This window comes from Lissotriton helveticus, chromosome 10 (assembly GCF_964261635.1).
Source record: "Lissotriton helveticus chromosome 10, aLisHel1.1, whole genome shotgun sequence".
NCBI classification, from domain to species: Eukaryota; Metazoa; Chordata; class Amphibia; order Caudata; family Salamandridae; genus Lissotriton; species Lissotriton helveticus.
In genome coordinates this window covers 409,895,908-409,917,183 of record NC_136071.1, presented here as the reverse complement: position 1 = coordinate 409,917,183, position 21,276 = coordinate 409,895,908, and the positions used below count along the sequence as shown (strand labels likewise).

General features: G+C 53.7%; 1 protein-coding gene across 4 annotated transcripts in view; it reads right to left on the bottom strand.

The window, feature by feature from the left end:
• GTF3C1 (general transcription factor IIIC subunit 1) overlaps nt 1–21,276 on the bottom strand; it is a 2,559,884-nt gene that overhangs the window by 926,920 nt on the left and 1,611,688 nt on the right. For all 4 annotated transcript variants that reach the window (XM_078662887.1, XM_078662886.1, XM_078662885.1 and 1 more), the window contains exon 20: nt 15,755–15,884. In XM_078662887.1, the coding sequence (XP_078519013.1) occupies nt 15,755–15,884 (130 nt within the window). The remainder of the gene's footprint in view (nt 1–15,754; nt 15,885–21,276) is intronic.

Sequence of the window (21,276 nt, the reverse complement as noted above, 5' to 3'; positions counted from 1 at the left end):
CGAACCCTGTCCCCCACTGGCGTCACATGGGCCTGAAAACACAGACTAGGAGGGTTTAGAGGCGGATGCTGCAGTGGCAGGTGTGGACTGGCCTCGCCTTTGTCCCCGACAGCCGCCACGGCGGTTTCCACGTCCGCCACCGCGCTGGATGGTAGCCTGCGGCACGTGGCTGGCAGGACGTGAGGGGGGCCCTTTCCTTGGCCACGAAAGGGGCGAAAGGCAGCCGTTTGCTGGCGCGGGCCGAGAGTCCCAAGGACTTGGCCGTAGCCCTGGAGTCAAAGCGCTCAAGCGCATGGTCTGCCTTGTCGCCAAAGAGGCAACGGCCATCGAACGGCATGCCCATAAGGGTGTTTTGGACATCGGCTGAGAAATTGGCGGACCTCAACCAGGCGTGACGACGAATCACCACCGTCGTTGCCATCGCTCTGCCCAGAGAGTCGGTAGTGTCCAGCCCACACCGGATGGAATACCGTGCGGCATCTCGGCCCTCCACAAGGGCCTGGCCGAGTCTAGCCTGTACCTTCATCGGGCATTCTGGCAGCACGGCCGCGACCGTGTCCCACAGAGAGTGGGTGTAGCGGCCCAAGAGGCACGCGGTATTGACGGACCGCAATCCCAAACTCAGGGAGGAGAATACCTTCTTCCCGTAATTCTCGTACCTCTTGGATTCCCGGTCGGGGGGAGCCGACGGGAATGCGGTCTGGGAATTGGAGGCCTGGATAACCAGGCTCTCAGGGGTGGGGTGGGTAGACAGGAAGCAAGGGTCACCCGGAGCCGTGCGGTGGCGTCTGGTCACGTTCCTATCCACAGGCTGCCCTGTGGCGGGCCTGGACCAAGTGCCCAAAAGAACGTCTGACAAGGCCTCATTAAACGGCAGCAGAGGCTCGGCCGAGCTTTACTGCGGTTTAAGGATCTCAGTGAGGAGGTTAGTCGTCACGGCGGCGACGGGGAGCTCAAGGCCCAGGGCCTTGGCCACCCTCATTAGCACCACGCTATAAGCAGTCCCCTCCTCCGTAGCCACGCTAGGACGGGAGACAAAACCAGTGTCGGGCGAAGTGTCCAGACCATTGGCATTCCCAAACTCACCTGTCCAGTCCTCAGAAGACTGACACTCACGTGCCAGAGGATCCTCAGACCCCTCCCAATCCTCATTATCACCCACCGCCTGGTACTCAGGCTCATAAGATGGGCTCGGGTCATAGAAATAAAATTCTCCCATCGGCGTCGAGAGCGGCGCCAGACCCAAATCGAGGGCAGGACCAGGGACGACGTCGTCCTGGGATGGCGCCGGGGGCGACACCCGTGGGGCCGACGCCGGCGAGGTCAACTGGCGGCGACCCGGAACCGGACCCAGAGGGGCCCTGCGGCGTCGGGACCGAAGAGGCCGATGGCGCAGGGGCCGAAGCACTCGACGGCGCCGGGGCCTAAGCACCCAGTCCGCTTTGGGACCCAGTCGGGGCTGCTTGGCCCGAAGGCGCCGCGGAACCCGACGGAGGAGCGAGCGACCTCATGGCCATGAGGAAGTCTGCAATCTCCCCATGCGTCGCGTCCTGCCCAGGGACCGGCGGGTGTGGAGCAGGCCGCGACACCTGCGGCTCTAGCGGAGCCGCGTGGGCGGTGTCGCCTGAACCTCCGGCCGCATCGCACGAGCTTCGGGGGGAGTCAGAAGAGCGATGGTGCCTCTTCGACTCTTACCTGAGGACTTCGAGCCCGAAGACCGATGACGACTCCCGGAACTGTGGTGGCTTCGGCCCGCGACCGGTCCCTCGACCTCCTTTCGGACCGGGACCTCGAGCGGCGCAGGGCAGACTGCCGAAGCTCGAGTCGCTTACGGGACCGCTCCCGTCTAGCCTTAGACGTCAGGGCCCGGCAGTCGGAGCAGGACTTGTCGTCGTGGTCCTGGCCTAAACAGTGCAGGCACCGGCGATGGGGGTCGGTAACCGACAGTCGGTTGCAGTCGGCGCAGGGCTTGAACCCGGGCATCCAGACGGGCACCGTCTGAGTCGAGTAGACTTCGAAAATGGATCAAAAAGGATCTCAAAAGGTTAGTCAAAAAGTGACTAGGGTACAACTTTTTCCAGATCTGCTCTAGCTGGCGCGGGTAAAAGAAGAACTGTTGTCAGCACGCGGAGGGGGCGTCTAAGTACTCCGATGACGTCATCACGGCGCCCACGACGCCGACGACGGACGCGGAGCCGCGGACGACGCCTACCGACGCGCATGGGTACTGCTACGTAAAAAAATTCCGGATCCAGTCTGACGCCTGGGGATATTCTAAGGTAAGGAATCTATCACTAACGTGTCTCTTTCAGATCATCTTTTTTCCGTACTGTTCATACCTTTTGGATTCCCGATCAGGGGGAGCTGTTGGGAATGCGGTCTGGGAATTGGAGGCCTGGATAACCAGGCTCTCGGGGGTGGGGTGGGTGGACAGGAAAAAAGGGTTGCCCGGGGCCGGGCGGTGGCGTCTAGCCACGTTCCTATCTACAGGGGGACCTGTAGCGGGCCTGGACCAAGTGCCCAACAGAACGTCAGTTAAGGCCTCATTGATTGGCAGTAGAGGCTCCGAAGAGCTTGCCTGTGGATTGAGGACCTCAGTGAGGAGGTTAGTCCTCTCGGCCGCGACGGGGAGCTCAAGAGACAAGGCCTTGGCTGCCCTCGTCAACACCACACTATAGGCAGCCCTCTCCTCCGTAGCGACGGTATGAGGGGAGACAAATCCAGTGTCTGGCGAAGTGTCCAAACCACTGGCCTCCCCTAGTTCACCTGCCCAGTCCTAAAAAGACTGGCACCCCCGTGCCAGAGGGTCCTCAGACCCCTCCCAATCCGCCTCGTCCTCCATCTCCTGGTACTCAGGTGCAAATGATTGGGCCGGATCATAGAAGTAGTGTTCTTCTCTTGGCGTCGATCGACGCCGGTCCGACGCCGGAACCGGATCGAGGGGGGGGGGGGGAGGGGGGAGAGAAATTGGGGACGACGTCGTTCGGGGACGGCGTCAGGGGCAACACCCTAGGAGTCGACACCGGCGGAGGGGTCGTTAGGTCGACCAGCGGCGACCCGGATCCAGTGGGGCCTTGCGTTGTTGGGACCGAAGTCGCCAGACGGTGCTGGGGCCGAAGCACCAGACGGCGCCGGGGCCGAAGCACCCGGCGCGCTTGGGCTCCCAGTCGGGACCGCGGGGCCCGAAGGCGCCGCGGAACCAGACAGAGGAGTGAGAGACCTCATGGCCATAAGGAATGCATCGATCTCCTCCGGCGTCACGTTCTGCCCAGAGACCGGTGAGTATGGAGGAGGCCGCGATGCCTGCGGCTCCGGCGGGGCCGTGTGGGCGATGTCATCCGTACCCCCGGCCGCGTCGAGCGAGCGTCGGGGGAGTCAGAAGAGAGGTGCCGCTTCTTCGACTTCTTGCGCCTCTTACCTGAGGACTTGGAGCCCAAAGAGTGGTGTCGCCTCACCGAGCTGTGATGACTCTGGCCCTGTGACCGGTCACTCGACCACCTCCTGCCCCTCGAGCGGCGCGGGCCGACTGCCGGAGCTCGAGGCGCTTATGGGACTGCTACAGCCTAGCTTTCGACGTCAAGGCCCGGCAGTCGGAGCAAGACTTGTCATCGTGGTCGGCCCCTAAGCAATACAGGCAGCGGCGATGGGGGTCGGTAACTGACATCAGTCGGCACAGGGTTTGAAGCTGGGCATCCCTACCGGCACCGATGGAGTCGTTCGACTCGAAAACAGATCAAAAAGGATCGAAAAAGTTTAGTTAAATAATGACTAAAGGGTACCATAATTTCCTGATCGGCGCTTGCTGGCGCGGAAAAAAGAAGAACTGACGTCAGCGCGCGAGGGCGGTGTCCAAGTACTCCGGCGACGTCATCCCGGCGCCAACGACGCCGACGACGGACACAGAGCCGCAGACGACGCCTAGCGACGCGCAGGGGTACTGCTACGCAAAAGTTTCCGGATCCAGACTGACGCCTGGGGATATTCTAAGGTAAGGAATCTAATACTAACCGGTTTCTTACAGATTCTGCAAGACACATTTGTGGAGTCGCCAACATGTCAGGGAGCCAGGCAGGTACCAATCTTGGAAATACTCCTATATTATCAACTCTGAGCCACCTGCAAAACAATACACCCTACTTTTCCAATTACTACTGATATTATGAAACTACTAGAAAAGGTATTAACCACACCGTCATCTCGAAAACTGATAACCAGGCTATATAATCTGACGCAAACAAATACCCCATGGTTTGCCCCAAAGGCTCTGGCGCAGTGGAGGAATGACTTGGAAGATCTGCCTACAGACGAACAATGGGAGTTCTGTTGATCACAACTAAGATATTTATTGCTGAACTACAAGCTGAGGCTTATACATTTCAAATTTCTACACAGGTAATATTGCACCCCCTTGAAATTATTATATAAACCTAGGCTCATATAAGGGTAATTCAACAGTATATTTTCCAGAGAAAATATACAAAACATTGATTCATAATCATATAAACGTCCATACCGGAACACAGTGAACTGGCGTGAGGACGTCTATAGCATACTCGCTACAGATCAGATAACGAACACTATCGCCAATTACACAAGGATCGCACTCACGGTCCATCTCTTTACATGATTTCGTATATCACTGATTTTATTACTCTCGAACCCTTTACTTCAGGATTGTTTTGTCAGCCGGCGAATATCTCCACCGGTAGCGAGTTAAGAGCTTTTACGATTGCTATCATGAGCAGAGACCATGATCCTCTTCCTCACACAAGTGGCATCTAATGCTAGCATTCTCATGATCTAGACTTAACTATTTCCGCATATATATTTGCCCAACAGGAGTCTGTTACTCTCAAGTCCTACACTCCAGGATTGTTTGCCAGCCGGAGAATATCTTTACCGGCAGCGCGGTCTTACCTTGCGAATCCTTCCTATTCATATACCACGTTTCTACTAGCCGGAGATTAACTGAACAGGCAACGTGACACAAACTCAGAAATTCTTTTACCATTTCAAGTGATTAGCCCAGCCGGGCTGGAAGTATCCCCGGCAGCGCGATTACAAAGTCGTATACGTCAACATTCAGCCCTGAGGAGTCACGGAATTAATTTCTGTACGCGACGAAACACGTTTCGGCTGGTTTCGTTTGACCACATGAAAACCGAATAAAAGACCAAATCAACACAACGTTTACATGATTATGAATCAATGTTTTGTATATTTTCTCTGGGTGTATTGACCTTTACACATAATGTTGAATTACCCTTATGTGTGCCTAGGTTTATATATTAATTTCTAAATTGTGAGGAAAGTCTCCTACACAACACCGAGGGTTATAGGGCTTATCCCCTTTCCTAGTAGCACCATACACATATTTTGCATATTGACAATTGCATGACATAACAGTGCGCCTACAAATCCCTGGTAACTAAAAACCCTCCGTTAGAAATTCACTAATATCGCACCCCCTTACAGTTATATAAACTGAAGCTACGCCCAGATTCGCGCTGCTGGAAATGCAGACGTGAAGCTGCCACTTTTCTACATATTACGTGGGATTGCCCAGCTATATCTAGATTTTGGGAGGAAGTATATGACATACAACCAATATGGAGCATAGAGGGAAATGGAACCCTGGTCGCCCTCAACTCAAAGAGTTATAAACAACAAAAAGACCAGGATCCGGAGACTACAGGAATCCTAATCTATCGTATTTCCTATTGTAGTCCACCTGAAGACTTGTAGTTTTCTACATAACCTTCATTATACTCTAATCAGTAGTATGTGTATGTATATAACATAAAAACCTTTTCAACACTTTATTTACAGTTTTTAAGATATCAGGGACTCATAAGGAAAACATTCTCAACTATTCCAGTCCCATTCACACACTAATTTGTGTAAAAAATGTGAAAAGGGCAAAATGACCCCTCACAGGCGCACCACCAAGCGCGTAACTGGCAGGTACTCACCAAATAAGCCCATTTTTGTCATCATTGGCAGTCATTAAGCCCAAACAGAAAAAAGTCCAAAGAAAGGTATAAGAGGTGTAAAGGTGCGTGCAGTGAAGTGAAAAAGTAAATCACACCTCACAGTGTGGGAAATAGTGGTTAGTATTGAAGGGATTCACTCGATACACAACAATTTTATTATTGTACTCAGTGAACCCATTCAAACTAAAAAACAGCTTAGGATGCTATATATGCACACCACTGTTAGATGCCAACATGTTTCTCTGATTCATATATTTTGTGCAGATTCATCAGGGCCAAGCTCTTTCGCCACAGCACCCTATATTGGACACAACAATCTAAAAAACCTCAGTTAGCCACTGTGAGAAGTTGGCCTGATGTGCAGTGCTCACTATTCTAGTGATCACTATATATCAGTCCAAACAACCCTTATTGATGATTGGTTGTAAGTCAACCTTATAGACCAGCTATCCTAGTAGCATGGATACGAGCAGTCTAAGGCTAAGACTCTAGAGGGCGTGTTAAGCCAGCTGTTTTACCATCACATTACCCCTTGAACACCAAGTGAAAGGACACCACACAAGTTGTTATGAAAATAAACAGTATATTTATTTATAACAAGACTACCCTGGCTCTTTATGAGACAGGGAGCTAAGCACACAACAAAACTCTTATAAAAATACTTCAAGTTGCACAATTTACACAAATGCCCGAGGGGCACGAAAAACCATATACTACAAAAGTGGAATGCGAATTACTAGCAGGTAAGTAACGATTCTCAGAGGCTTTAGAAACGCTAGGCCTACAATACTGAACACTCAGGTTAGGAGCAGGAGGCCTAGGGAAGCCACGTGCAGAGTGGGAACTCTCACGCGTAAGGCGGGAAAAAGCCTATGGAAGCTAGAATTCACAAAGTTACTGTTCTCGGGCGAACCCGACTAGCTGGGACGAAAACGGGAGTGGATCCGAACACTTGGAGTGTTGGACTATGCTGGGGCACCGGAGTGCTGGATTTACCTAGCCCAGGGGCTGCGGCTGCATAGGGTTCAAGTTGCGTCGGAAACCCACGTTGACGGACCAGGAGCCTGAAGAAGAAGTTGCTGGCAGGCGGCCAGTGAAGAAAAGTTCGAAGAGATCCAAGCCTGGATCAGGGAAGAAGAAAACCTGAAAGCAGAGGGGACCAAGTTCTGAATCACTAGCCAGTGATTAAGTGGGCACCAGGATGGCACCGGGCGAAGTCACCGCAGTCAGGTGAGTGGGCGCTGCTGGGCTCTGCAGTCTCTCGGACCAGGAGGCGTTGTCGGCGACCAGGATGGAGGTGTGAGCTGTCCCACGAAGGTTCTTGCTGTTGACGTCGCTGGACCCAGGATTGGGGCAACAAGTCTTGGCAAATGCAAGGCCCACGCGGTGGACCTAAAATGGCGTCTTGAGGGGACCAGGAGGGTCCAGGGTGCTTCTCTGAAGAAGGGAAGCAAGGGCCAGTCTGGAGCAACTAGACCAGCAGTGTTTGTTGTCGTGGAGCGTCGTGAAGGGGCCACTAGCCAACGGGCAAGCGACCTGGACAACGCGGTGAGCAGTCAAGAGCAGAAGGGCCCCACGCAGATCTCGTGGATGCAGGGGGGCTGAACTTCGGTGCTGGAGCTGCTCAGGGTCGGGGCTTCTCTTACCCCAAAGCACTCGGTCGAGGGTCACTCGGGAGTCGTGCTGGACAAGCGTCGTGCAGTTCAGAAGATGGCCGGTCCCTCGAGGTCTCGTCGCACCCACGGATCACAGCTGGGCTGATGATGTAGGTTGAGGTCAGAGGTGCCAGGGAAGCCGGTTCTCGGCGTGCTGAAGCAGTCTTGATCCGATGGAAAGACTGGCAACAAACCGCGAAGCTTGGTTGGTGCCTGCTGCTGCAGGGTGACTACTCCTTAGTCACAAGGGAGAAAATCTTGAGTAGAGTCTTGAGTTCTTCGGGTAGAAGGTCGGTTCAGGATTCAAAGATTGATCTAATTTGGAAGGGGACCTGCTCCTACCTTTATCCTGAAAAAGGGGGCTGGCACGCGACTAAGTCCTGCCCTATGGGTGGGACCAGGAGGGGGGTGGTTACACCCCTCTCCTTTGGCGGGCTTTCCCCAGGTCAGGGGCTGGAGTGCCCCTGGAACTGGTTCAAGCCGGCCTATGCACAGTGAGCACCGGGGTGCCACTTGCAGTCACCTTCCTCTAAAGCCCTGCCTACCTAGAATACACAAAATCCTGTCTGGGACGGTGCTGGCACCGCCCCTGGCAGGAAACCCTTTGTCCTTGCCTCCTGGGCTGGGAGGACTCCCAGCAGCAGGAGGGCAGACTTGTGTCTCGGTGGCAGCATCCATTTTGTGGAGCTAAGGCTCTGTTTGACTTTAACCGGGGTTACAGGTTACATACATGTCGTGTCCCTCTAGAAGGGTGGAATGCTAACCCCGTCGCCAGAATTGGCGAGGGGTTAGTATTCCAATTCGTATGACACCTTACTCGACATGTTTTGATAAAGCGATACCAGAGTTGGCATATAACCGCGAGGATTATAATGCACTTAAGAGTATATGGTATGCGATATCATGGAAACGGCTAAGGGATAGATCCCGAAAGCCGCAGACAGGCTCAGCTCGTGCCAGAGCACTATCTCACACGATTCCAAGCACTCTGCCTTCAGGATTGTTAAGGCCTGCCATAGGAGTGACTGATAGGAGATCTGTGTGTCCATTTAGGGTTAGATATAGGTATACTATATCTAAAGCAAAGGGTGATTACACCACCTTGCCCCAGCTGTCGTGCAGCCAGTTGTGTCAGATTTAGTTAGTCAGCCCAGGGGTGGCATAATACATGCTGCAGCCCCTGGGAGACTTCTGGGTACCCCTCAGCCCTGGGTACAGGGACTCAGAGAGGGCCCAGTGCCAATTCAGTACCTGAGTACAATTTGGATAGAGAGAACAGCTAGGCTGTGGGTCTGATTAGCAGGCCCACAGCCCGGGAAAGTCGTAAACCAGTGAAGCAAAAAGCAAAAATCTGGGTGATCATAGGATTGCAGACCCTACTCTCCTACAGCCACCATGTAGCCTACCGGCTAAGAGGTTCATGAGCTAAAGCACAAGTTACTACTTGTGTAACAATATATCTGTAAGAGACATTAGTTAGTGATAGATTCCTTACCTTAGAATATCCCCAGGCGTCAGACTGGATCCGGAAACTTTTGCGTAGCAGTACCCTTGCACGTCGTTAGGCGTCGTCTGCGGCTCCGCGTCCGTCGTCGGTGTCGTGGGCGCCGTGAGGACGTCGTTGGAGTACTTAAACGCCGCCTCCGCGTGCTGACGTCAGTTCTTAGACACAGCTTTTCCGCGCCAGAAACGCAGAGCTATGCCAAAAACCAACACTGGTGCCTTGAAACTAGGGCCCTGAAAGGGGAAGACCTTAACCCTAGATATCGGTTCGCACAACGGGGAGGATGGGTGGGTCGGTAAGGAATCTATCACTAACTAATGTCTCTTACAGATATATCGTTACACAAGTAGTAACTTGTGCATCTGAAAGAGACACGTTAGTGATAGATTCCTTACCTTAGAATAGATACCCCAGCAATACCATCCCCGGTGGTGGGTCTGCGAATCAATAATCACACCAGAAAGTCCTAGAGGAGAGAACGCCAAAGAAGCCATCCCTCCGGACTTGGCTGTCCAGGCAATAGTGTCTTGCAAACGTGTGCAGCGAGGCCCACGTAGCCGCCTGGCAAATGTCCTGCAAGGGCACACCTCGGCCCAAGGCAGTTGTAGTCGCTGTGGCTCGAATAGAGTGAGCCCTCAGCCCAACAGGGGGTTCCTTCTTTGCCAAGGAGTAACACGCCTGGATACACAAGATGATCCACCGCGAGATGGTCCGCTTGTGTACCGCTTTCCCCTTCTTAGTGCCCACGTAACCAACAAAGAGTTGGTCATCCACCCGGAACTGGCGTGTGCGATCCAGATAGAACGAGAGCGCACGTTTTGGGTCCAGACGGTGGAACCTCTCTTCCTCTCTCGAGGGGTGCGGAGGCAGAAAGAAGGTGGGCAAGGTGATGGACTGCCCAATGTGGAAGGCTGTGACTACCTTGGGTAGGAAAGAGGGCCTTGTCCGCAACACAACCTTGTCCGGATGGACTGAAAGGAAAGGAGCTTTACAGGATAGATCCTGGAGCTCACTCACTCTCCTGGCAGAGGTGATGGCTACCAGGAAGGCAGTCTTCAAAGTGAGAAGGCGAAGAGGACAGTTGTGGAGTGGCTCGAAGGGAGCGCACATCAGAAACGTAAGAACCAAGTTCAAGTCCCACTGAGGCATCACAAAGGGAACAGGTGGAAACGTGTGCGTGATGCCTTTCAGAATTCGATTTACAATAGGGGACTTGAACAAAGAAGGTTGATCAGGCAGCCTCAAAAAGGCTGAAAGGGCAGAAAGGTAGCCCTAGATAGTGCCCAGAGCAGAGCCCTGCTGGGCAAGAGAAAGAAGAAAAGGAAGAACCCCAGAAAGAGGATCCACAGCCTTTGCTGTGCACCATGCCACAAATCTGTTCCACCTGCAGGTGTATACCGACTTTGTGGAGGGACGCCTGGCTGCCAGAATGATGTTACAGACTTCAGGAGGCAAGTCAAATGGCCTCAACTGTCGCCGCTCAATCTCCAAGCATGGAGGTGGAGACTGGACAGGTTCGGGTGGAGGACCGTCCCCTGCTGCTGCGACAGAAGGTCCTCCTGAAGAGGCAGACGAACCGGGGGATCGACTGACATACTGAGTAGCTCGGGATACCAGTATCTTCGTGCCCAGTCCGGAGCCACAAGGATGACTTGTGCCCGGTCGCGCCTGATCTTCTTCAGCACTCTGGGCAGAAGTGGTATAGGCGGAAAGGCGTACAACAGACCGCAACTCCACTCGCGACGAAAAGCGTCTCCGAGCGAGTGCCGCCTTGGAAATTCCAACGCGCAGAATTGATGACATTGCGCGTTCTCTTCGGTGGCGAATAGATCTAACCAAGTCTCTCCCCACTGCAGAAAGAGACCTTGCGCCACGTCCGAGTTCAGACGCCATTTGTGATCCATCATGCACCGGCGGCTGAGTTCGTCCGCCCTGGCGTTCAGGGAACCTGCCAGGTGTTGAACCACCAGAGTCACGCCCTGATGTTCCAGCCATTGCCAGAGGCGCAGAGCCTCCTGGCAGAGGGTCCACGACCCCACCCCGCCCTGTTTGTTGCAGTACCACATGGCGGTGGTGTTGTCCGTGAACACCTGCACTACACTCCCTCAGACAGAGGGGAGGAATGCCTTCAGTGCTAGACGAATCGTCCGCAACTCCAAAAGGTTGATATGGAGCCGGGCCTCCGCCGGAGACCAGAGGCCTCTGATCTCCGCCTCTCCCATGTGGCCTCCCCAGCCCTGTAGGGACGCGTCCGTCACAACCGCGTGCTCCGGTTGGGGAAGGGAGAGGGAGAGGGATCTGCCGCTGACCCAATCGCGGTCCGTGAGCCACCACTGCAGCTGTCTCGCAGTGCCCTCCGAGATCAGGACATGGTCGGACAGGTTGCCCTGATGCTGGGCCCACTGAAACTTCAGGTCCCACTGCAGAGCCCGCATCCGCCACCTGGCGTGATGCACCAGAAGGATGCAGGAAGCCATCAGCCCCAGAAGCCGCAGCGTCAAACTGACCGAAACTCGGGATAAAGGCCGGAAGATTGGAATCAGAGCCTGTATATCCCGAACCCGCTGTTCGGGTGGGTAAACCCGAAACTGCGCCGAGTCGAGAACCGCTCCGATGAAGAGGAGCTTCTGAGAGGGACACAGGTGTGACTTCGGCACATTGATGGAGAACCCCAGCTGGTGCAAGAGGTCTGCCATCGTCTGGAGGTGGCTGACGACTGTCTGGGGCGAGCCCGCCTTCAACAACCAGTCGTCGAGGTAGGGGGAAGACTGAAACCCCTAACCTGCGCAGATGAGCTGCGACCACCGCCATCACCTTCGTGAACACCCGTGGGGCGCTGGTAAGGCCGAAGGGGAGCACGGTAAACTGAAAGTGCTTGTGGCCTACCGTGAACCGCAGGTAGCGCCGGTAGGCCGGCAGGACGGGGATGTGGAAATAAGCGTCCTGCAAGTCCAACTCTACCATCCAGTCTCCAGGGTCCAGGGCAGCTAAGACCTGAGCCAGAGTCAGCATCTTGAACTTCTCCTTCCAGAGGAAGCCGTTGACGTTCCGTAGGTCCAAGATAGGGCGTAGGCCCCCTTTGCCCTTCTTGGGTACCAGAAAGTAGTGGGAGTAGCGACCACGTCCTACTTCTGGCCCAGGAACGCGCTCGATGGCCCCCTTGGCCAAGAGGGCCGAGACTTCCTCCTGCAGAAGCCGCAAGTGATCCCCCGATACGCGGTGGTGTTGCGGTGGCATGGCTTGAGGGGTCGTCTCGAAGGGGAGGGAGTAGCCCCTTCGGACGATCTGCAGCACCCACCTGTCCGAAGTGATAGTGCGCCAGGAGAGTGGTGATGGCGAACCCTGCCCCCCACTGGCGTCACATGGGCCGAAAAGCACAGACTAGGAGGGTTTTGAGGCGGATGCTGCGGGGGAGGGTGTGGACTGGCCTCGCCGTTGACCCCGACCGCCTCCACGGCGATTTCCACGGCCGCCACCGCGCTGGATGTTAGTTTGCGGCGTGTGGCTGGCAGCACGTGTGGGGACGACCCTTCCGTGGCCACGAAAGGAGCGAAAGGCACCCGATTGCTGGCGCGGGGCCGAGTGGCCCAAGGACTTGGCCGTAGCCCTGGAGTCCTTAAAGCGCTCAAGCGCATGGTCTGCCTTGTCGCCAAAAAGGCGACGGGCATCAAACGGCATGTCCATCAGAGTGTTCTGGACATCTGCCGAAAAGTTGGTGGACCTCAACCAGGCGTGGCGCCTAACCGCCACCGTCGTTGCCATCGCTCTACCTAGTGAGTCGGTGGTATCCAGCCCACACCGGATAGAATATTTGGCTGCATCCCGACCCTCCACAAGGGCTTGGCCAAGTTTGGCCCGTACCTCCAACGGACACTCTGGCAGCACTTCCGCAACCGTCTCCCACAGAGAGTGGGTGTAGCGGCCCAAGAGGCATGCGGTGTTGGAAGACCGCAGTCCCAAACTAAGGGAGGAGAATATTTTCTTTCCATAATTCTCATACCTCTTGGATTCCCGATCAGGCGGAGCCGACGGGAATGCGGTCTGGGAATTGGAGGCCTGGATGACCAGACTCTCGGGGGTGGGGTGGGTGGACAGGATACATGGGTCGCCCAGGGCCGGGCGGTGGCGTCTGGCCACGTTCCTATCTACGGGCGAACCCGTAGCGGGCCTGGACCAAGTGCCCAAAAGAACGTCGGTCAAGGCCTCATTAAAGGGCAGCAGAGGCTCGGACGAGCTTGACTGCGGTTTAAGGACCTCAGTGAGGAGGTTAGTCCTCACGGCCGCGACGGGGAGCTCAAGGCTCAAGGCCTTGGCAGCCCTCATCAACACCACACTATAGGTTGCCCCCTCCTCTGAAGCCACGGTAGGAGTGGAGACAAAACCAGTGTCTGGAGAGGTGGCCAGGCCACTGGCCTCCCCAAGTTCCCCTGTCCAGTCCTCTTGAGACTGACACTCTCGGGTCAGAGGGTCCTCAGACCCCTCCCAATCCTCCTCATCACCCATCTCCTGATACTCAGGGTTCTCAATCAATGGGACCTGTTCATAGAAGTGATACTCCCCAAGCGCCGTCTGAAGCGGCGCCCAGCGGCGCCGTTCCGACGTCGGAACAGGAACGAAGAAGGTATCGGGGACGGCGCCGCCCGAAGACGGCGCCGGAGGCGACACCTGACGGACCGACGCCGGGGAGGTCGTAAGGTCCACCGGCGACGACCCAGATCCCGAAGAAGGTCTAGGGAGGTCCCGCGGCACCGGGCCCGAAGGCGCCGGGACCGCTGGACCCTGCGGCGCCGGGCCCGAAGGCGCCGGCGGTGTCGGGACTGGGGGCCCTGCGGCGCCGGGCCCGAAGGCGTCGGCGGCGTCGTGGCCGAAGCACCCGACAGCGTCGGGGCCGAAGTTCCCGACCCACTAGAGGCCCCAGACGGGTCCGCTGGGCCCGAAGGCGCAGCGGAGCCCGTCGGAGGAGAGAGGGACCTCATGGCCACGAGGAAGCGCTCGATCTCCTCCGGCGTCGCGTCTCGCCCAGGGACCGGAGGATGTGGAGCTTGACGCGGCGCCCGCGACTCCGATGGAGCCGAGCGTCGGGGGGAGTCAGAAGAGCGATGACGCCTCTTCGGCTTCTTGTGCTTCTTACCTGACGACGACTTCGACCCGGAGGAGTGCGGCCTACTCTCGGAACTGTGGTGGCTCCGAGCCCGCGACCTGTCCCTCGACCTCCCGTGGGACCGAGACCTCTCGCGGCGCTGGACCGGCTGCCGGAGTTCGAGTCGCCTGCGGGACCGCTCCTGCCTGGCTTTCGAAGAGAGGGCCCGGCAGTCGGAGCAGGCCTTGTCGTCGTGGTCGACGCCTAGACAAGTTAGACACAGGTGGTGAGGATCCGTGACCGACATCGTGCGGTCGCAATCTTCACAGTGCTTAAAGCCAGGCATCCCTACGGCACCGATCGGAGTCGTAGGACTTCGAGAAATGATCAAAAATGATCCCAAAAGTTAGTCAAAAATCGACTAAGGGTTACTGCTTTTTCCAGATCTGCGCTTTGCGGGCGCGGAAAAAAGAAGAACTGACGTCAGCACACGGAGGCGGCGTCTAAGTACTCCAACGACGTCATCACGGCGCCCACGACACCGACGACGGACGCAGAGCCGCAGACGACGCCTAACGACGTGCAAGGGTACTGCTACGCAAAGGTTTCTGGATCCAGTCTGACGCCTGGGGATATTCTAAGGTAAGGAATCTATCACTAACGTGTCTCTTTCAGATAACAGAATTCCTCATGTGAGACCCTTTCCGGCAAAACAGTGCTTCAGTAGTCACTTGTATCGCCCAGGCAACACGGGCGTGTTGTCTCCCTCTGCCTCTCAGGATCCAGGAAGTATATGAACCCATACGGGCCATCACTGGACTGTCACTAGTATGTTCCCCACTGGTTGCATTGCTGGGCTACGTGGAGGAGATTCCACCTGTGAAACGCCGCCCAACAGCTATGGTGCAACTGCTCGCAAAGCGTAGACTAGCTATACATTGGGAAGCCCCCAGAAGGCCCTGTGTTGCAGAGTGGATACGAGACATAGTTTATTGTCTAGAGCAATAGGCAGCATTCTGGGACCTCATGCCAAGGGCATCGCGCCCAAAAGATATTTGGGAACCCTTCACGATATGGCTCAGGGAGAGCAATGTATCCCTCCCCGGCGACCCTAGACCAGACAGCTGCAACCCTGCCAAAAACACCAATAGTTACATTAACAACTACCATTTGGTGCAAACTACCCTTCCAAATAGGATGGCCCTGTAGTGTGTGTTGGCCCTCTCTCCCGGACTCAGATGCTCTACTACCTCTAAACCTGCTACATCCACATTTATAGCCATCATGTCTCAATAACCATGATCATGTGGATTGCTTTAATGTATATGGAGGTGTATTTTAACCATACAGAATGTACCAGAGTAATGGAACTGACCTTTCAAACTTATTATTGCTTTAATATCCCATGTAAGATGTCTATTTTGCAATTTTCTGTGTAGTGCTTGAACACTGATCTGCTTTGTTTTATCTGTCTGAACAAAATTAAATAAAAAAAAAATTTTAAAAAGAATTTCAATCATACGTGATGTATTCCAGTAGTGCACATTTGCGTTCCAGATTATGCTTATCAACTGCTGTCTGCTGGTCTACTTCAAGATCTACGCATTCATGTTGTGGATGTATTTTCCTTGAATGGGGATGGCGGACAACACCTAAAAACACAAAAGGAGAAACAACATTTATTAAAAATGTAATTTGCAACACCAAGTGAGGTGACAATTGTAAGACAATGCAAAATATTGAATCAATTATAAATTGATAAAATCCTATTCCATTCTTGCATGTGCAGTTATAAAAATCTACTTGACAACACTCAATAAGGTTTAAACGTAGGACACACTGCAATATATTTACTTTTTGGAACACTTTTGTTCAAAGTAATAATAAAAAATTAAAAAATACCGTCAGAATGTTTAAGTACATTGAAACATCACATATACTTAACAAAACAAAACTACTGAACGCAAACACCGTTTAAATTTTAAAGAAGCTTTTGAGAAAGAACAAATACTTTTCTTTCGATAATGCTCTTTTCAACCACAGATTCCAGAGCTTATAATTCCCCAGGCGTCAGACTAGATCCAGAAAAATCTTCAGCAGTACCCCTGAGCGCCGGCAGCTCCGTGTCAAAATCGTTCCGCATTTGACGCGACCTGCCCAGGCCTATATAAGTGCCGCTAATGCATGCTGACCTCAGTTGCTTTCCGACTCATGTGGGCCAGCAGAAGTGGAGCAATAATCATATCAATTGTGACTACTGTGTAGATCTCAAAGTTAGAATCTCATTAGATGAAAGAGCCAAGTGCACAGAAAGGGGTAGGAATGTCAATAAGCAATCAGCTGTTAAGGATAGTCTCTACCAAGAAGTGATTTACCAAAGGTAAATGATTTGTTCTTCTGACAGAGGCTTATAAGCGTAGATTCCTTATCTTTGAATAGATTACAAAGCAGGACCTCCTAAGATGTGAGTCTATGAACTGGCTCTAACCAAAAAGTCCTGAAGAACTAAGCAGGCAAAGTGCCCTTCCAGGTAGACATGGCTGTCTAGAAAATAGTGCCTTGTGAATGTGTGCAGTAATGTCAAAGTTGCAATCTGTCCAGAACCGGAACCACATATGCAAGCACAGTGGTAGAAGCTTAAGCTCTGGTAGAATGCACCCGCAAACCTTGAGGGGGCTGCTTTTGTGCAAGTTTGTAGCAGATTTAATGCAGAGTACGATCCAGCACAAAGATGGTCCTTTTCTGCACAGCCTTGCCTTTCTTTTCTCCAAAGAATCCGATAAAGAGCTGATCGTTCTTTGGTGCAATCAATGTAAAAGCTGAAGGCTTTTACGGATACAGCCAGCAAAGTCTCTTTTCCTCCTTAGATGGGCAAGGTGGAGCAAAGAATGCTGGAAAAGCGATGTTCTGACTGACATGAAAAAGAATCAACTAGCTTCAATAGGAAGGAGGCTCGAGTCTGCAGAACCAGCTTGTCTGGAAAATTGTGTAGGGTGAGTTAACAGACAGGTCCTGTAACTCACTCACCTGTTTTGTTGATAAGAAAGACTTTCTAGAGGGTAAGGAGTCAGAGAGAATAGCATAGAGAGGGTCAAAGGGTACACACATGAGGAATGCAAGGATCAAATTTATATCCATTAGGGAATAATAAATGGAGAAGGAGAAAACAAATTGTAACCCCTTGAGGAAACTCATCATAACTGAGTCTAGCAACTGTAAAAAGTTATGAAAGAGTAGACAGGTACCATCAAACAGCCTATAAAGTAAGTCATTGATGGTCCAAGCGCAACACAAGCAACAAACCTTCAGGCAGCTTGGCATGGAGTAGGTTGATCTGTTTAAAAGAGCAACAGGACTCAAACTTATACCAACGGCAGGTGTATACAGCTCTGGGTGAGGGACGCCTGGCTACCAAGATGGCATTTACTACTTCGGGAGGAAGGTCAAAAGCACTGAACTGTCAATGCTCAATTTCCAGGCTTAGAGGTGTAGGCTGAGCAGGCTCGAGTGCAGATCCCTGCCTGCTGCTGGATCAGGAGATCCTCCTAAAGAGTCAGCTTGATTGGAGTACAGATGCTCATGCCCTAAAGTTCAGAACACCATACACTCTGAGCCCAATAAGGGGCCACTAGGATGAGTTGGGCCCAGTCGGCCAGGTTCTTCTTCAGTAACTGGGTCAGGAGAGGTATCCGCAAGAATGAGTACAGGAGTCAAAGAGTTTCACTCCACACGGAACTAGTCTTTGAGCAAAATAATCCTTGGACCCTTCAATGTGCAAAAGTGCTGAAACCGCTCATTCTCGGAGTTGGAGAAAATATAAAAAAGGGGTGCTCACCATTCCAGGAAAAAACCCTGGGCCACCTCCGGATTTAACTGCCATTCAATCATACAGTACATATAAAGCTCTGCTTGTCACCCTAGAAGGTATCCAGGCACTACACTGCAGAGTCAGTCAAAGGTCTTCAGTCCCATCCTTTAGTGGACCAGTGAGGGTGAAGTGTGGAGGTAGAGGGGAAGCATGTTCTAGGACTTGACGTAGAGGAGGAAGAAGGAGCGTCCTCCGGTGTGGCAGCGGTGGATGCCTGGTACCTGCGCAAGGGTGAGGTGAGCGGAGTGAAGGTTCCTGGAAGGTAGGCAGAAGTTCAGGCAGTGGTTCATGTAGGCGGGTCCTTGGTCATGAGGGATTTGTAGAGGTGGGTCAGGAACTTGAATTGGCATCTTTTCTGGATGGGGAGCCAGTGGAGGTTTTTCAGGTGCTAGGTAATGTGGGTCCTCTTTGGCAGGCTGAGCTTTAATCTAGCTGCTGTGTTTTAGATCGTCTGGAGTCTCCTCAAGAGCTCAGTGGTGGTGCCTGCACAGATTGCATTGCCGTAGTCCAGCCGCCTGGTGAGGAGGGCCTGCATCACAGTTTTCCTGGTGCTGATGGGGAGCCACTTGAACACTTTGAGGAGCATAAGGAGAGTGTGGGAAAAGGCTGAGAGAGAGTGCTGGCCTGATTTTTCATGAAGAGTTCGCTGTCCAGGATGATGACAAGATGCGGGTGTGGTCTTTTGGAGTGAGGGTGGGTTCGAGTTCTGAGGGCCACCAGGAGGAGTGTCTGCCGAAGATCAGTACTTCAATTTTGTCTTTGCTCAGCTTCAAGAAATTGTTCTTCATCCAGGCTGAGACGTTCTTTATACATTTGAGGAAGTTGGTCTTTGTCGTGGTAGAGTCCTCTGAGAGCAAGAAGACGAGCTGGGTGTCGTTGGTGTAGGAGACCAAGCTGATGTTGTGGGTTATGATGATGTCTGCAAGTGGTATCAAGTAGATGCTGAAGAGTGTAGGACTGAGGGATGCTTCAGATGGTGAGTTAGGGTTGAGATGTGAACGGAAGGAGTAGCATTGTCTGGGTGCGTCCAATAAGAAAGGAAGCCATCCATTTGAGCGCCTCACCTGTCATCTCGATCTGGTGCAGTCGATCGATGAGTGTATAGAGAGATATGGTGTCAAAGGCTGCGGAGAGGTAGAGTATGATCAGGGCAGCTGATTCTCCTCTGTTGGGCAGGATGCAGATGTTGTCTGTTGCGCCAATCAGGGCTATCTCTGTACTGTGGTTGGTTCAGATCCCCGATAAGGAAGGGTCTAGCAGGTTGTTTCCCTCCAGGGGTTTGAGGAGTTGTAGAATGATGGCCTTCTCCAGGACTTAGCCGGGAAACAGGAGGAGTGAGATGGGATGGTAGTTCTGGAGCTCGCTGGGGTTGTAGGAAGGTGGATACCTGACTATGGTTACCCCAGATTTTTTGCCTTGTGTTTAGCTGGTTTTCGACTTAGTTGGCCTGGGATCCTGCTAATCAGTGCCCCAGGCTATCTGCTCTCATTGTAAAATGGACTCCATGTACTCTAGGTACATCTCCAATTGGATGTTGGATCACCTTATGAGCCCCTGTATAGTGTACTATAGGTACCCAGGGCATAGGTGCATCCAAGGCCTACCAGGGGCTGCAGCGTATATTATGCCACCCCTGGCTGGCCACCTAAATTGACACAACTGGCTGATCACTCAGCTGGGGCAAGGTCGTGTAATCACCCCTTGCTTAGGTATAGTATCCCTATACCTACCTTATATATAGACACACAGTAACCTATAAGTCACTTCTATGGCAGGCCTTAAAAATCCTGGAGGCAGAGTGCTTGGTTATGTGTGAGATGGTGCTCTAGCATGAGCTGAGCCTGTCTGCAGCTTTCGGAACCATGTCCTTATAGCTGTTCTATGATATTGCCATACCATATACTCTTTAGTGCATTTTAATCCTCGCGGTTGAATGCTAACTTTGGTTTGGCTTTATCTAAACATGTCGTGTAAGGTGTCATACGCTTTGGAATACTACCCCCTCGCCAATTCTGGCGACAGGGGTAGCATGCCACCCTTCTAGAGGGAGAAGACATGTTGAAACTACTGTACACAGTTAAAGTTAACCAGAGCCCCAGCATCACAAAATGGATGCTGCTGCCACAGACGCAAGTCTGACCTCCTGCTGCTGGGAATCCTTCCAGTCAGGGAGGCTTGGACAATAGGTTTCCTGCCTAGGGAGGTGCGAGCACCACCCTAGACAGGACTTTGTGTATTGGGACATGGAGGGCTGAATAGAATGAGACACTGCCTGAGGCACACTAGGTGCTTCATGCATACCCCAGTTCAAACCGGTTGCTGGGGCACTCCAGCCTCAGCTCTGGCGCGAAACTGGACAAAGGAAAGGGGGTGTAACCACCCCCCTTCCTGGTCCCACCCATAGGAGGGACCACTGCGCCCACCACGGCCTGGTCGCCCCCACACCCCCTGCCTGCTCCTCCTTACCTGCTGCCAGTAGCCTGACGCCAGAAGCCGAGCCTACGCCCCAGCCGCCGCAGGGCCGCCCCAGCCGCCGCAGGGCCGCCAGCCGAGCCCCCAGCTTTTCCCGCCGTCTCAGACTCGAACCCGCCCCCCCGCCTGCCAATTGGTCCCCGCGCTACCCGCCTCCCAGCGGACTCTCCCTCCCGGCTCCCTTCTTATGACGCCCCCAGAGCGACCGCGCAGCGGACGCGCGCAGTGGGAGCACCGATTGAGCGCCGAAGGTGCGCCAAAGGTAAGCCAGTCTGCGCCCGTCCGCGCCTGGACTGCGACCAGTGCCCCCGCAGACCCCAGCCCGCCCGCCGGACGTACGACGTCGCCACCCTCAGCGCACTCAACACCGGCCGAATCCCGGGATGCTACCGAGCCACCCCGAGACGAACCCACGGACCCTTCAGCTGTCACGCCTGCAAGTTCTCCTGCATCCGGACCTGCCCCGCACCAGCACCCGCCAAGCCGAACACCAACAGTAACCACCTCAAGTGCATCCTACTCAACACCCGCTCCGTCCACAGACACACCATCGAACTCTGGAACCTCCTCGACACCACAACTCCTGACGTCGCCTTCCTCACGGAAACCTGGATGAACGACTCCTCAGCGCCCGACATCGCCATCGCCATCCCAGAGGGCTACAAGATCACCCGAAGAGACCGCGGCAATCAGACTGGAGGAGG